We start from the raw sequence: 17,321 nt of genomic DNA on the forward strand, positions 1-17,321 counted from the left end.
GACTGGTGCACATATCCAGATGCCGTGAGGGAGGTACAACAGAAAAGGACACGGAAGCTCCACCCCATCACCCATACCTTGCCCTATACATAGCTTCCATTTTACTGTCCCTAAACTGAGTCTTTTATAATAAACTGGCAATAGTAAATGCAGTGGTTTCCCAAGTCCTGTGAGTCATTCTGCTATCAAACCCAGATTCCATTCCATGGAAAAACCAAATGTATAAGAGAAGAGTGTTGGGGAGAAAGAAAGGCTTTCGTGAGTGATCAAAGGATGGAGAAGAAGGAACTTTGCTCATAAATTGGTTTCTCAATTTCAGGGGGTTGACGGGTTACAAAGGATAGGAATAATGAATGAGAGAGAGAAGCTACTAATGGGGTAGAATATTTGTGTGTAATTCCTATTCTGAGAATAGGCAGAGATCTTTCATGGTCTGGTGTTACTGCTCATAGAGACTGGTATGTATCTTTAGCCTTGTGGAGAGAGAAACTAGGCAAGTCAAAATCAAATTAACCCTATATTATAGTTTTGGACAAACGCATCTCAGTGTTTAATACATCTACGTGCAGAACTGAGAAGAATCGGATGTGAAAGTTAAGGAATCAAAGGAGACATACACAATATGAAGACAAAGACGCCAAGTCTTTCCTTTCCAACCACCCATGGGACATCTGTAGGCCCAAGTGAAGAGTCAGTGTTTTCAGTTAAAGTGGTCCTCAGGTCCCTGAAGAGTAACCTAGGCAGCTATTATCATCAGAACAACACATCGAGGTGTTATCTACAGGAAAACCAGTGGGGGACTAATAATGTATTTCCCACCTGTTTTACCTCCAAAATTGGTAATTTATAAGTCAATTAAGAGCAAGTGAAACTAGAGGGTTTACTGAGGTTTTTCCTCAGTAACAGTTCTAACAAATTATCAAACTGAAAGGTAGGTTACAAGAACCTACCGTGTCAGACAGGAGTGTAGGTAGGCTGTGGACCTCACACTTATTACTATGAGTCTGAAGTGAGGGCAGTCTTGTGGGACTGAAACCTTAAACCTGTAGGGTCTGTGCTAACTCCAGATAGTGTCAGAATTGAATTTGAAGAATTGAAGTAAATTGAATTGTTGGACTTCCCGTCGGTGTCAGAGAAATGGAGAATTAGTTGATGTGATAAAGCAGACTCATAGGACGTGGCCTGAATTTGTTGTGGCCTTTTCCTGCCATAGGCAGGCTATCTAAGTCCAGTTTTCAGGAGTGGACAAGCTAAATGGCATTCTCTGCCTCCATCCTTTGGGTCAACTCCCCAGATGCACTCAGGGCTGTGCTCCCAGCCGGATTCCAGGCACCATGTCATTCCTTCCTCCCCAGCTTCTCCCCATACTGCCGCATTTTTCTGATCCCTTGCCTCTATTTAGTCCTGTAACCACATTAGCCTTCTGGAGGCTATTCTAGCTCCTCATCCTTTATTCTAGAAATTTAACCCAAAGTGGATGACCCTTCCTTCCAGGATATGACTCTTAAGATATCAGATTGTTTTAGAAAACAATAAATCAGAAAGAGCTGGGGATACAGCTCCATGGCAGGGTGCTTGTCTAGGATGTGCCAGGCCTAGGTCTATCCCCAGCACAGCACTGGAAAGAAAGGGGTGGGGAGAAAGGGGGAAGGGAAAAGAAAGAAAAAAACTCAGAACGAACCACTTGGACCACAGAACAGGATTCAGAACTAGAAAACCATCAGGGACAAGGCTGCTATGGTTTTGGACTCCCACCTTCACCCCCCACCGCACGGCTCCCGGGGCCCACTTCTCCACATAGCTCAATGTGGCTCTCCTTCATTCTTCTCATCATGATGGCTTTCTCTACTTCTCTGACCACATGATGGAAGAAGGTCCATATAAATTCCAGGATATACAATTCTTCAGTTCAAGCCACCATCAGAGGACAAATAGGACCACAGAATTCTCATGTCAATATCCCAAAGAAAGGAAATCATTCCACAATGCACAACAAAGTTACAAATAATGATCAAATAACTGATTGCCTATGTGGCTGTGTTGAAGAAGCAGTTCTTAGAGAAGGAAAACACTGCCCGGTGAATACCCCAAACTCAACAGCAGCTTTGTCATAGCACTAAGAGCTTACTAGAATTCTGCATTGGGCTGGGGAAATAGCTCAGTTGGTAGAGTGCTTGCCTGGCAAGCACAAGGCCCTGGGTTCAATCCCCAGCACCAGGGGCAGGAGGTGGGGGGGAAAGTATTAGAATTCTGCATCATCAAACTACAGAGAACCTGAAAAGGCTTATTTGGGAATAGATGGGTCTGCAGCAAACAGGGCAGTGCAGAACCTGTCCACTTCCTCAGTCAATGGTTTTTAGTAGTTGGAGCAACTTCCAAGAGCAGCTGGAGATGAAAGGTGGCCATCTGCAAACACTTGGGCTGGCACTGGAAGTAGATAAACAGGAAATACACCAGGAAACCACTGAGCAGGAACAGGAAGACGTACAGGAACTCCATCTGGGGATTGTCGATGATAGGAGCCAGTACCAGGTAGAGAGAAGCCAGGAGCATGACGACAGGAATGAAGGTGGGAACCTGCATGGGCAGAAGTGGGCATTTGGCCCCTGAGAACCGAATGATGCAGGGGGGCCTGGAAGGTGATGTGTGTTCTCTGGTCTCTGTCCTTCCTACCTCCCTCCCCACTGGTCACTAGCTCTTCTTCTCCAGTCCCTGCCATAATACCGCAACTGGGCTAGCAGGGCACCTGCAGGGCTACAAGGAGCTCTTTAGGTAGCAGAGGCTTGAGGTGCAGAACAAACTTTTCTGTGCTATGTGAAACCAAAAGTGCACATGTATCCTTTGCATTTGCATCCCCGTGTTCTCCCTTGGGGTCCAGAGGAGAAATGTGTCCCCAGCCAGCAGAATTAATGCCTTGGTATTCAGTTAGTCCTCCCCACCTCCAAATTCTCTACCAAATATGATAGTGGTCACTTCTTACATTGAGGGTGTGGCCCAAAGGGGGCCTCGTGAAGAAGCCAAGGGTCAAAAAAGCCCTATGTCTATTCCAAAGACTACCTTGTAAGTTCGGGGAAGATTTTTCGTCTTTATCCGCAAGTATAGGAGACAGCTAATAGTGGCTCCATAGGTGATCCAGGATAGGAAGCTGCAAGGAAAAATCTAGATCAGGACTTCCCTGATGAACCCTGGCTGGATCAGGAAGAAATGTTCAAAGAGGAGGAATGTTTGTATTTTTAGAAAGGAAAGCCTGGTGGGAATCTCAAGGAAGCCCGTGCTCTCTGTAGGGTCTGGCACAGGCAGAGCAGAGCCTCCCTCCCAACCTACCTTTCCCCTAGGGTTGGTGACAGGATGTGTAGGCACCCCAACAGACCCTGACCTCTGCCATCCCCAGTGTCTGCAATTAAGATTTTGATGTCAGATAAAGACTCCCTCTAAGCTTGGAGGCAGGGTCCAGACCAAGCCATGCCTTGAGGAGGTGAAGACTGGAAAGCATTGGGTCCTAACTGAGATGGATCTTCCTGGGAATCGGATTGTGCTGGGACGTTCTCCGTCACATTCCCCAATTTCCACCTGAAGGTGGCCCCCCAGACTCACTATGGATTTGATTTTATTCTCACCATTTAATGGCTATATTCTTTCTCATGGGGAAAAGATAAAAGAAAATAAAACATGTCTGTTGCTTATTGTTCTTAAAAGACTCACATCAAGCTCTGTGTGTTCTGTTCCAGAGTAATTAAAAAGCAAAAAATGAGAACATGTAATGCCTGAAAAATTACTGAGAATGCTCTTTGCACCCAGACATTGATTGCCTTTTGGTTAAGTATCTCCCTATTGACTGTGCTTCAAATGAGTTCATGAAATTACAGGTGGATATCACAGCAGCCTGTGACTTTTGTTCTGGAGAAGGTAGCAAAAGGGGGTCAGAACATCTCCCCATTTTTAGGCAATCACTGATTGTACCTAAATAGGTCAGTGTGGGTCTGCCCCAAGTTCAATATAGGTTAGGTTGGTCACAGTTCAGAATGCAGATGAGACTATAGAGGGGAAAATCATGCCAAGTCCAAGGGTTATAAGTAATGTTAATGATGCCTACATGTCCCTTAACATAATCTTAGTATCAGAGTAAAGGAACAAGTAAAAAAGAAAAAAATGACAAAGACAGCACAAGCCTTTGTCGGTCTCTGGATGAAACATCTGACTTATTGAATTTTGGGGAATGAGCAAGAGAAGAGGAGCCACATTTAATTTTGGGAAAAATGACTGTATAAAAAAGGGCCAAAATGTATGTGCACAGCAGGGGTCCTGTGCCTGGGTTTCAGAAGTGTGAGTGTACTTGTTTACAGCCATGCACATATGTGAGAACTCAAGAGGTCTACATGCAATTATTATATATAGGTGTATGTGTGTGAGTATGGGCAGATTGGAGTTCCAGAAGAGCACATACATATTTCTATATATGTGCACATGTGTGAGTATACACACATAAGGGCATATGGGAGAACAGTTTCACTTGCCTCAGTAAGTTCACAATGATGCTGAAGTTTCCTGGGATGACCAAGACCAAAGCCATGGCTGTGGTGAACATCAGGGCTGGAGCTGGCGTGAGGTGATGCACGTGAATCATGGACAGAAATCGGGGCTGGAAAGTAGAGTCAGGTGTCAGACAGGCCCCAGGGGAGCCACAGCAAGTGTCCCTTTCCCTGCCAAACATGCTCTGGACACCAGAGTGCCCAACCTAACATCCACTGGTTATCATGGCTTCCAAGGTTAGGTCTCTGTGATTCACTTGGAGTGACCAGGCACAGGGAGGAAAAGATACAGCAGGTATGGATGGATCATGGAGAGGAATATTAGATTATTGTGAAAGACTGGAATACTGCTCATCGGATATTCAGTCTTTCTTTCTCCACCTCTGTGGGAGGAATATAGTTCCCCATTCATCTATGTGAGCCAGGCCATATCACTGACTTTGGCCCATAAAATGTGAGCAGGTTCAAATATGCTTGCATAACTTGTCTCAGTCTCTTGAATCCTACTCTAGGCAAAAATATGCCCCAGAAGCCACTACTGCTTTGGTCTGGGTCCCTGAGATAGGAGCAGACTTGGTCCAGTGCAAAAAGAGTGACACAGTAATGTTGTTGCAAGTCCCTGGGATTTAAGGTCGTCTGCTGTTCAACACTATTATCACAGTGACAACTAACGTGGGGACTAAAAAGCTCTGGGGGAGGGGTCACTATGTGCCTGCTGGGCCTTGTCCTGTGGCCTCTGTACGTTTGCCACACACAGACATCCTTATCACCGACACCCTTCACCCTGAGCTACCAGTACTGGGATAGCCCCACAGCTGGAAGGAAGGGATTGGAGTCAAGGCTGAACAGTATGGAAGGCTAGTTCTGCTCTCAAATGAAAAGAGGGCCATGTTTACTGGGGGAGTCCTGGTTTGGGTCAAATGCTAATTAGCCTCCAGGCAGGAGAGAATTGGCAGACTTCCAGCAGCCCTCTTGCAGCCACCATCACCTTGCCTGGCCCCAGACCCAGCTCTCACCATGTGGCCCTCTCTTGCAGCTGCATAGCACACACGGCTGCCACCGAGGAACACCCCATTAACAGAACCAAATGTTGAGAGTGCGACAGCCAAAGGCACCAGCCAGGCCCAGGACCCCAGAATCTGGTTCCTAGAACAACAGAGGGATCAAGGAAGGGAATTCTGGCAGCAACCTGGAAGAAGGCCATAGGGCCCCATGTGGAAATGAAGCAAGCAGTACATTCAAAGGCAAGTTCAAATACACACGGAATACCAAACTTCCCCCATCCTGGAACATCTGTGGGGTGTTCAAGGGACACACCCAGTGACTCACTCACCCCCATCTCACAGCCGTAGCATCAGAGGAGAGGATCTCACTGGGTGACAGCACCAGCAGGTAACTGATGTTGACCAGTACATACAGACTAGTGACCAGGGGGATGGCAATCATCAGTGCCCACACCAGGTTCTGCAACAGAGTTAGGGAAAGGAGGGCATATGTTAGCCAGTGAGGTCTTTCTGAAGCCCAGTGCTGAGCTCGTCCGACTGTAGGGCCTTGTGCAAGGTTCTGAGGGATGAGGGCCATCTGCATCTCCTCCATGACTCCACAATCCCCATGGGAAAGGCACACATTCAGGAAGATAGGCTGGGGTCTCACAGGGCACAGGCAGGCAGAGTCAGAGAAGTAGAGGTACAGAGGGGTGGAGAGGGCGGGGCAGAGACAGAAGTAATCGCCAAAGCTTCCAAAATAAGGAGGATCTTATACTTGGCTCTCCTTGCATAGAAGAAATTGAAGCATGCTGAATGTAGTGGTGCACGCCTATAATCCCAGCACCTCGGGAGGCAAAGGCAAGAGGACCTCAAGTTCAAAGCCAGCCTCAGCAACTTAGCGAGACCCTAAGCAACTCAAGGAGACCCTGTCTCTAATAAAATATTTTTTTAAAGGACTGCAGATGTGACTCAGTGGTTGAGCACCCCAGGGTTCAATCCCTGGTACCAGAAAAAAAAAGGGGGGGTGGGGTGGGGAAAGGAAGAGAGCGGGGAGAGGGGGAGAGAGAGAGAGAGAGAGAGAGAGAGAGAGAGAGAGAGAGAGAGAGAGAGAGAGATTCGAGCAGGTGGGAAGCAGAGAAAATCTTGGCAGGACAACCATGATAGTTGACCACAGAGAAGAAACAGGAAAGTTAAAGATCTCTAGTTGGGCACAGTGGTGCACGCCAGTAATCCTAGAGACTCAGGAGGCTGAGGCAGGAGTATCACAAGATCAAAACCAGCTCAGAAACTTAGTGAAGCTCTAAGCAACTTAGCAAGACCCTGTTTCAAAAAGCGCTGGGAATGTGGCAGCACATCAGCAGTAAAGCACCCTTGGGTTCAATCCCCAGTACCCAAAAAATTAAAAAAAATTAAAGATCTCATTAATCTGTTTTGCACTAGATAGAATCCTAGCATCTGCCACTGACTAGCACATCTTCTCCTCTTCGACACTATCAAAAAAAAAAAAGCAATTTCCAGACCTCTCTGCCAAGGTTGAGGTTGGCCCACAGAAATCCTTGGAGGTGGGAATGGGAAGGAAAGGGTGAGGATGTTTAGGCTGGAGCTGGCACCTCAGGACCAACTTCAGATCCCTGTGGCTGTCCTCCGTGATGAAGCTATCCTCACTCCTTCTCATGTTTCCTTAGGACACAAACATGCCCTGAACTTTCCGGCCTCCAGAGTCATTTTCATTTTACTCTTACAGAACTATGTAGGCACAAACCATATCAGACCTGAGGCAATGGATCTTCATATGATGTGCGTCCTCTCTCAGGTCACTTCCAGCTCTAACACCTGAGAATCTGAGCACACACACACAAAAAAAAAAAAAAAAAAAAAAGAAAGAAAGAAAGAAAGGAAGAAAAAAAAAAACCCAACCACAGAATGGACATACTAATCAATTCTTATCACCCCAGTACTGGAATCTGGTTCTGCCTATGTCTAGACAAGGCCATCTGTAACAAAGGTGATCCAGGGTTCTCCCTCCCATTGTGGGGTGCCCTCAGCACCCAGCATGTATGACTCAGCCTCACATGTAGTAAGAGGCAAGAAACCTAGTATGCTTTTTAAACTTGACCTCTGGGCAGCCTTCCCACCAATAATGAGCTGTGATAATGGCAGAGCCCTGAGTTGTGGCATGAATAGGTTTCTGGCCAAGATATCACAAGAACAGCAAGATCTCCAGATTTCATTCTCAGATACCTTAATTCCTCAAATCCCAGGGAATCTGGACATAATGCTATCTTATTGGGGGAAAAAAGTATGAAATTAACAAAGATTCATCTAATATGTGCTTTAGAGGGCCAACTTAGAGCAGACTCCCAAATCCCAGCATTCAGAAGACCTGCTTTGATTTTTGTTTTGAGAAACATTCATCAAAAATGCTCCGAATATAACAGGGATCAGCAGACTATGGCCATGCACCAAATCCAGTCTACCACGAGTTTTGTTAACAAAGTTTTATTAGAATAGAGTCACACTCCTAAGACCTCAACTCTCTGATCCTTTATAGGAAAACTTTGCCAATTCCCACTGAAACCAAGGGTGCTTGTCTCACCATCTTTAGGCCCTGTTCTATTTCCCTGGCTCAGTTCTGAGCCCAAGACCTGGACTCAAAGACAGGGTGCTATCATCATGATACGAAGAAGCTGACGCATCAGTGCCTCTGTTCTGAAGCCCTCTGCCCATCTCAGAGCTAGCCGGAGCACATTGGCAATTCCCCTAAAAGCTACAACTGTACAGCTATTTAAGGCACTCAGAGTCCAAGCTATCTCCATGGGTCATGACACCTCTGATACCTGAGAGCCATCTGAGGAGGTAAAAGAGCTAAAACACCTTCATTGTATAGGCAAAGAACTGAAGTACAAGGAATTACATGCAAAAATAAAATTTAAATTCAAGGTTTTTCTCTGTCTCCCCAACACTCTCTCTGCCCTTGGACCTGGGTCTCCAAGCTCCTCTTCTCCCAAACCCCTTTTAAGAGAGCCTTTGCCAAGACTCAGATAGTTGCTGTGGCCCCTGAGCCAGTCCAGTGGACCCAGGGGGAAAGATCTGGCATTCCCATTCTGTGAGAATTTAAAACCTCTGCAAGGGAAAACGAAATCAAACAAATAGCATCCTAAGCAAATAGATGTAGAACAAAAACTTAACATCCGTAGTAACCACAGATCCAAATGCCCTGAGTCCCAAGGTGCCTCGCAGGACTAGTTAGTCCCAGGTTCATGAGTAGTGTGAGCAGGCAGGACTGGCTTGTTCTCTTGTCTCAATCTATGCTATATCCAATGTGGTTCCCAAGGTTTCAGCAACTATGAATTATCTGCTACAGTGTGCTGGAAAGAACAGTACAGGAAATACTGATCATCAAGTATGGCCTTTTCCTAGCAATTTGAAGTCAAAATAATGTCCCCTTTCTAAACCTCAATTTTCCCATGTGAAAAATCGGGTGACAATGCCAACCTCACAGGACAGGAAGATGAAACCATGGGTGTGATATTCTGAAGTTCTCTGGTTTCTTGAGAGATCATTATTTAGACAGTGAACTGGCATTCCAGTCTCACAAGTGCAGAATGGGAACCCTTATTGCTGGTGGGGTTGTTGGTGAATTTGGCCACCCCAAATTTGAATAATCAGAACTTCCATAGCTGGAGCTGTCAATTCAGAGACTTACCACCAGAGTGGCAACATGGACTCACCTTTGGATTCTTGAGTTCCTCCATCATATAGTTGATGCTATTCCAGCCATCAAAGGACCACAGCCCCTGGTAGAAAGCCATGCCAATGCGCCCTGCCTGTTGTGTTGTGTTGTGGAAGGCGGAGAGAAGGAATTCTGTACGGCCATGGCCCTGAACTAGCACCACAGCCCCACCCACCACGATGATCAGCAATGAGAACACTTTGGCAACCGTGCACACGTTCATCAGCATGGTGGCCAGCCGGGAGCTCCAGATGTTGACCAGCATCAGCAGCAGAATGCAAGAGGCAGCCACACTCTTGACCACAGCCTGGGGAAGTGAGGGGCAGCCAGGGTAAAAGGGAGCCAGTGCATACTCAGCAAAACTGAGAGAGATAGCCGCAATGGTAGCTGGTCTGCCCACCAGTGTAAATATATAGATGACCAGGAAGGCTGGCAAGGAACCAAAGGTCCGCAAGATGTAGGCATACTCCCCCCCAGATTCAGGAACCAGGGCACTTAGTTCAGCATAGCACAGGGCACCCAACATGGCCACAAGGCCACAGAGTGCCCAAACCACAAGACTGGCCCCAGGGCTGCCCATGTAGACCAAGACCCCCTGTGGAGACATGAAGATGCCAGAGCCTATCATACAGCCTGCAATCAGGGACACGGCACTCCATAGACCAATCTCCCTTCTCAGCATGAGTCCCGGGGCTCCACTGCTCAGTTCTTGCCCTGCCACTCCCAAACTGCCACTTCTTTCCTTACGACTCTCCATCTCAGAACTTCAACAGACACTACCACTGTAGCGGTGAGAGGCACTCACATTGGTGAGAGGCAGGGGCTCTGGTACTTATTTGTCTGTGGGCTTCCTGAAGGAGTTAATGATTACAGTGCTGGAGAGCATCTGAGCCAGCGGTCAAAGAGCCAGGGTGTGGTTTAGAAGGAGCTGATCTAACCAGCACCTGTCTGACTCGGACCCCCAGACAGGCAGTCTGCAGGAGCTGCTTGCCAGATAGCCCAGGAGAGGTCAAGGAAAGAGAGGTTTTAATGGAAATCTCTGTTGCTGGCTGGGAGTGTAGCTCAGTGGTAGAGCACTTGCCTAGCTAGCATGGTGAAGAGCCTGGGTTCCATCCCTGGCACTGCAGAAAAGAAAACACACAAAAGAAATCTGTTTCCAGTTGCACAGAAATACGTGGAGAACCGCTCTCAGAGGAGTGCTCTGTATCAAAGTGCAGCTAAACAGCTGCATGTCAGGAGCCTAAGACAGTCTTAGGACAGGGTTCTCAGTCAATCTATTGGGAAACATGGTTTCCAGTGCAGACAACCTGTAATGAAAACTGTGAACCCTTCGCTAAAGAAGAACCAAGATGACCAAAGAAGAGGACCAAGATAGTCCCGGACAGAGCTTGTCCCCAGCAAGAAGAGAGGAAATGGTTAAGGTACAGGTTCTGGGATGAGATGGTTGAGTTCAAATTCTAGTTCCAGGACCTCACAGTTGTGTGACCTTGGACAAGATCTCTGAACTCCACCTTACTCACCTGTCAATTAATAATACTATCTACCACGAGATTGCTCAAAGGATTACAACATGGCCCATTTGAAGTAGCTAAAATTGTATAAAATGCCTAGTAAGCTGTACTTCAGTTAGCCATTACTAAGATATTAGTGCACCTAGGGGGGAGGGGTTGACTAGAAGACCAGAGGAATATATATATATTTATGTATACTTTTATATATATACATATATAATTAATATTAATTATATATTTAACACTAAAATTTATTAATTTAAAAATAATGTTCTTTTCAGACTATTGTATGGATCAACTTTTTATTTTAGATGATAATATTAGATGATAAACCAGGTGTGATGGCACAAGCCTATAACCCCAGCAACTCAGGAAACTGAGGCAGAAGGATTGCAAGTTTGAGGTCAGCCTCAGCAATTTAGCAAGGCCCTGTCTCAAAATAAAATCTTAAAAGTTATGGGGATGTAGTTATGGGGATAAAGCACCCCTCAGTTCAATCCCCAGTACCAAAATAATAATAATAATAATAATAATATATAATAATAATAAATAATAGACCATTTACTACTATTGTGACAGAAGGGCCACTGGAACTCACCATCACTATGAGGGTAGAGATACTGACATCCAAAGTGGCATAGAGATACTTGCAGTCCCCCAACAGGTTGGTCTAGCTCAAGCCAGCCATAAGGGTTACTTGGATCTCATGTACACGTACAATTATTAAAGCTCTTGATAGACGCAAGGAGCATCACTGCCACAGTTCCTGGGGTGTCCATCCCTGCCACCTCTATTCCAGTGATGCTTATGGACATAGATCCTCAGGAAATGTGGAATCAGAATCATTTTCTCTGGAAAATCCCTGGAGCCTCCCAAGATTCCTGGAAGAAAGAGAAGAGGGAAAACAAATAGATGAGAGAAAAGCAGAGAGACAATTTGGAAAGAAAGAAGATTAAAAAAAGAGAGAGAGAGAGAGTCCTGGAGGCTTAAGAAAGAGCCTTCCTAGCAATAGCCCCTTGTGAGATTTAACCTGCTATTATATAACAAGACACTGAAATTTCAACTCTCTCCTCCTCCAGGGGCTGTTGTTGGCAGATGTTAGATAATGGCAGAGTTTGAGAACGGTCCACAAGAGTACCTGCATCTCTGATACCAGTTGCAAGTTTAGGAGACCCCAGACATCCTTACATTCCATAGCTTACTAAAGAACCTCCAGAATCCACTGAAAGCTTTCATACACACGGTTATGGTCTATTACACGTAGAGGATGTGGATTAAAATTAGCCAAGGGAGAAAGTACATAGAGCAGACTCCAAGAGGGTTCCAAACAGCACTTCCAGCTGTCATCTCCCACAGAGTCCTCTCAGAAGCAGTGGATGATAACATATGCATGATTTGCCAGCTCACAGGAACCTAGGTGTCCAGAGTCTTTACTGAGGTTGAACTTCTATTATTAGACATGGCTGACTGCTGGTGTGGCTGATCTCAGTTTCCAGTCCCTCAGAAGGGACTTTATAACTCAAACCCTCACCCCAAATCACATCATTGCTATGTAGCCTGACCCAATATCCCCAGGCAAATGAAGTCACTCCTGTCAAGAATGATATTCCAAAGACTTTAGAGATTACCTCCCAGAAGCTGAAAGCAAGTTCCAGACCTCTCTTCAGGAAAGGTTAAATTCTTTACTACACAGGCATGGAAGAAACTGTGGCCTAAAGAACATTATGAGAACATAATAAAGATTTTCATTGTTGTTTGGGGGATTGAACCCAGAGCTTCAGGCATGATAAGCGTATACTCTACCATCAATCTACACCCCCAGCTCCTAAAGATTGTTGTTAATGACTCATCTTGTCATATAGTGTATTTAAAGAGGAAGGTCCAAAATACCAGGCTTGGATCCAGGCAAAAATGGAGGAGGTCTTCTCTCCCTAACTTTGTGGTATACTTAGTCATCTCAACCTGGAACTTTGCTTACCCATATTCCCAGAGATTATCAAAGTGTAACCACATAATAGGGTCACATTTTCTTAGTACTCAAAGCTGGCTAAGTCCCCTGACAAACTCACCTAAGAACAGAACCTAAAGCACATAGAATTTGGAGGTCCTCTTTAATTTAAGATGTGGTTCCTCCCTATGATGCCCAGATTGCCCCCAAACTTCTGACCTCAAGGAACCCTTGGGGAAGTGAGGATTTCTGAGTCACTGGGATTACAGCAACATGCCTCTGTACCCAGCTACTGGGGGCTCTCTTTTATACAAAATTGGCTGCAATAGGAAACTCCAAAAAAAAAATCTGTGCCTCACTAAAAACAAGGGTGTGTGTGTTCCCTGGGAATTGAACCCAGAAATGCTCTACCACTGAGCAACATTCCTGGTCTCTCTCTCTTTCTCTCTCTCTCTCTCTCTCTCTCTCTCTCTCTCTCTCTCTCTTTCTCTCTCTCTTTCTCTCTCTCTCTCTCTCTCTTTCTCTCTTTCTCTCTTTCTCTCTCTCTCTCTTTCTTTCTTTCTTTCTTTCTTTCTTCTTTTTTTAGTTTAAACAACACAAATTTATTATCTTACAGCTCTGTAGGTCACAAACCCAACATGGGTTTCATGGGGCTAAAAATCATGGTGTCATGGGCTGCCTTTCTTTTTGGAAGCTCTAGGGGAAAATCCACTTCTTTCCTTATCCGTGTTGTGGGCAGAAGTCGGTTCCTTGTAGTTGTAGGATTGAGAGTCCCAGTTTCTTGCTGGCTGTCAGCTGAGGGCCATTCCCAGCTTCGAGAGGCCCCCCATATTTGTTGGCTCATGGCCCAGGTCTTCATTTTCACAGTCAGCAACTTGTAGATCAAGTCGCTGACTGCTTTGGATTCTTCTTCCTTCCATCTTGTCTCTCTCTAACTCAGGAAAAATGCTCTATGTTGAAGGACACATATGACTAGAATGCGGCTGCTTTTTATTGTATTTTGAGACATGTTTTTCACAAAATTGCCTAGGCTTGCCTCCATCTCCCAAGACACTGGGATTACAGTTGTGCACCACTGCACCCAGTTAGCAATGAGGTAAAAAAACTATCAGAATCAACTTTTTTTCAGAATTCTGAAAACTAAGCCAAAGCTTGCCTAATCAGGAAAGTGCCTAAACCAGAAAAAATAACTGAATTCTGATTAAAAACAGGGAGCTTTGTGTCATTTTAACTTATTCTGGCATTTCTTACTTTCACACTCATCAGTAAAATAAGAGCCTCAGTTCCACGTATCAGAAACTGTCCTGGAAGAAGCAGAATTGGAGCTCAAAAATGCATAACTAGGGCTGGGGTTGTGGCTCAGTGGAAGAGCACTTGCCGAGCATGTGTGAGGCACTAGGTTCCTTTCTCACACCACATATAAATAAATGAATAAATATTCGTTGAAAACTAAAAAACTATTTTAAAAATGAATAACTATTTGCCTTTAACTGTCTGGTGAACCCCTGGAATATTAGTTCAAAAGTTTGCCTTTATGTCACCTAGCTTGGAACTCAGTCAGTGTGGAAGCAGCAGGCAGCAGTTGATAACAGGATAAACAATATACTAACCAAAATGCTTGGAATGAGACCTTTTGGGGAATAAGGGTTTTAGAAACCTCAGACATATTTCTGAGAATGTATAATGGGCACATCGATATCCAGGATGTGTGTGTACTTGGGAAAGACCTGAGAAGTTTCTAAACTCAGTTCTGTTTGATCTTCCCTCAGGTTTCTGTGCAAGTAGGAGGTGCAGGCTAAGGCAGGGTTTAGACTGCCCAGTTGCATGGTAAAGATGTGCCCAATATATACACAGTCCATCTGCCATCACCAGAATCTATTGTATCAGGTGTTGAAGGAAATCTCTCTCTAATCATTACTACAACCCATGGGAAATGGACTCTAACTGAGAATACAGGAAAACCCAGACGTTTATGATCAACCGACTTTCATCAAAGGTCATTCAATGGAGAACTTTCTTTTCAACATACGGTGCTGAACCACTGGGTACCTATACATAAAAAAGATGAGCAAGGGCTCACTTTGGCAGCATGTGTACTAAAACTGAAAGAATGAATATGAAATTCTATCTCATATCACATACAAATTAACTCAAAATGGGTTAAAGGCCTCAATGTAAGAGTTAAAACTATAAAACTCTTAGAAGGAAACATAGTTGTAATTCTTCACAGACTGGATTAGGCGATGGTTCCTTAAATATGCGACCAACACACAAGCAACAAAAGAAAAAAAAGATAAATTCGATTTATCAAAATTTATAAACTTTATGCATCAAAGGATACTATCAAGAAAGTGAAAAGGCAACAACAAATGAGAGACAATATTTGCAAAGCATATATCTGAGGAGGTTCTAATATTCAGGATCTATAAAGAACTCTTACAACTGAATGACAAAAACCAAACATCCTCATATTTTGAAATGGGCGTAAGATTAGAACAGACATTTCTTCAAATGAAATATTTATATGGCCATCAAACACATGAAAAGATGCCCAACATCATATGCCATGAAGGAAAAGCAAATCAAAATCACAATGTTAGTAAGACAATGGAGAAATATGGACCTTCATGCACTGCCGGTAGGAATGTAAAATGTCAAAGTCACTGTAGAAAACAGTTTAGCAGTTCCTCAAAATTTAAACAGAAAGTTACCCCATGACCCAAGATGTTATTTTGCTTTCTGTAATTGTAACAAATATCTGACATAAATCAACTTAAAAAGAGAAATCACTTGTTTGGGCTTACGGTTTGGTAGGCTTCATTCCATGGTCAGGCAGATCCATAGCTTTTGAGCCGATGGCAAGGCACACTTCATAGCTGGGAGAGCACAGTGGAGCAAGCTAGTACCTCATGGCAGTCATGAAGCACAAAGCTAGAAGAAGGGGTTCCAATATCCTTTTCAAGGGCACACCCCCAACAACCCCACTTCCTCCTGCCAGGCTCCATCTCTTCAAGATTCCACCACCTCCCAATAATAATGGGAGCCCATGCCTTCAACACATGGATCTGAGGGGGCAATCGTAGCACCCAGCAATTCACCCCTTGAGAACTGAAAACCACTCACACAAACTCATACATTAATTTTCACAGGAGTACTTTTTTTTCAGACAGGATTTTGGTTATCTTGCTAAATTGCCCAGGCTGACCTCAAACTTGTGATCCTCCTTCTCAGCCTCCCAAGTTGCTGGGATTACAGGCATGCATCACCAAACTCGGCAGTAGCATTATTCTTAAAAACCCAACATGGAAATAACTCAATAATTTGGCTACTGACCAATGAATGGATAGATAAATAAAATGGGGTATAACCACCAGGTATGATGGTGCACACCTGTATTCCCAGCAACTCAGGAATCTGAGGCAGGAGGATCACAGGTTCAAGCCCAACTCAGCAACTTAGTGACAATCTGTCTCAAAACTAAAAAATGAAAAGGGGCTGGGAATGTAGCTCAGTGGTAAAGTTCTCCCTGGGTTCAGTGCCACAAAAGATGTGGTACATCCAAATAACTGAATATTATTGAGCCATAAAAAGAATGAAGTATTGATATATGTAACTACATGGATGAAATTTGAAAACATTATGCTAACTAAAGGAAGTCAGACACAAAAGTCTACATATTCAATGATTGCACTTATATATTGCATTTATATAAAATGTCTGGGATCAGTAAATGAAAAGAGAAAGAATATGGATTAGTGGTTGCCAAGGGCTGGGGAGAGGGAAAATGAGAGTAATTAATAGATATGGAGTTTTTGGGGGGATGATAAATATCTTCTGGAATTTGATAGTACTAGTCATACAACACTATGAATTTTTTAAAAATTGAACTTTACCTTAAAATGGTTAATTTTATGTTATATAAATTTTATCTCAGTTACTTTCATATGAAAAGAAAGATTTTTTTTTTTTTTGGAGACTATGTGCAAGTGCTGCATTCTGTTCCCCCTCAGCTGGGTGGCAGGAGGTCCAATGTCTTCCTGTGGCTCTCCCCCAGGAACCCAAGGTCCCAGGACTGCTTATGCTTCTCTGGGAGTCAGCCCTCTGGTCAATCACCTGCCACTCTTCTGGGAGGGCAGAAAGGCAGACATCTTTTGGAGACTAGATCCAGCAATTGTTAAGCTTCTATAGAACCCCATCTGCTGGCCTCAGTTTCCACCACAACATAATGAACACCAAGTGCCTAGAAAGTCAGTGCTGTGAACATTTGAGAGACTGTTCACAAATGTAAAACTTTGTTCTACTACTAAGCTAGCCCAAATGAGGCATGCATGTATCCCCTCACGTGCCCCCCACAATTCTTCTTTAGCACTAAAAATGGTGATCCAATTCCATCATCTTTACAGGTAATGATTCTGAATACAAGGCAGAGTTGGGTCCAGGCCACAGACTCACTCCAGCTATGCTAAGTGGTGACTCTGTGCACAGCATCAGTGAACACCACAGAATGTTCCTCCCTGTTCCTCCCCAAAATGGCATCTACATACAAGTTGGGTCATAGATAACTGCATGGCACTGGGGGAGAAGGGCCTTAGGAGTGGGCATGAAGGACATTGC

At 44.5% G+C, this 17,321-nt stretch overlaps 1 protein-coding gene across 1 annotated transcript; it reads right to left on the reverse strand.

Moving 5' to 3' along the window:
• Window positions 1–2,346: 2,346 nt before the first annotated feature.
• LOC124962693 (b(0,+)-type amino acid transporter 1-like) lies at window positions 2,347–10,005 on the reverse strand. The gene is made up of 7 exons (XM_047521844.1): window positions 9,247–10,005; window positions 7,899–7,901; window positions 5,863–5,993; window positions 5,546–5,675; window positions 4,515–4,639; window positions 3,058–3,145; window positions 2,347–2,577 (listed from the first exon to the last, which is right to left on the reverse strand). Exons 1-7 carry the CDS (start codon window positions 10,003–10,005, stop codon window positions 2,347–2,349), a joined length of 1,467 nt encoding a protein of 488 aa, XP_047377800.1.
• Window positions 10,006–17,321: the final 7,316 nt, after the last annotated feature.

The sequence above is a fragment of the Sciurus carolinensis genome, chromosome 13 (genome assembly GCF_902686445.1).
Source record: "Sciurus carolinensis chromosome 13, mSciCar1.2, whole genome shotgun sequence".
NCBI lineage: Eukaryota > Metazoa > Chordata > Mammalia > Rodentia > Sciuridae > Sciurus > Sciurus carolinensis.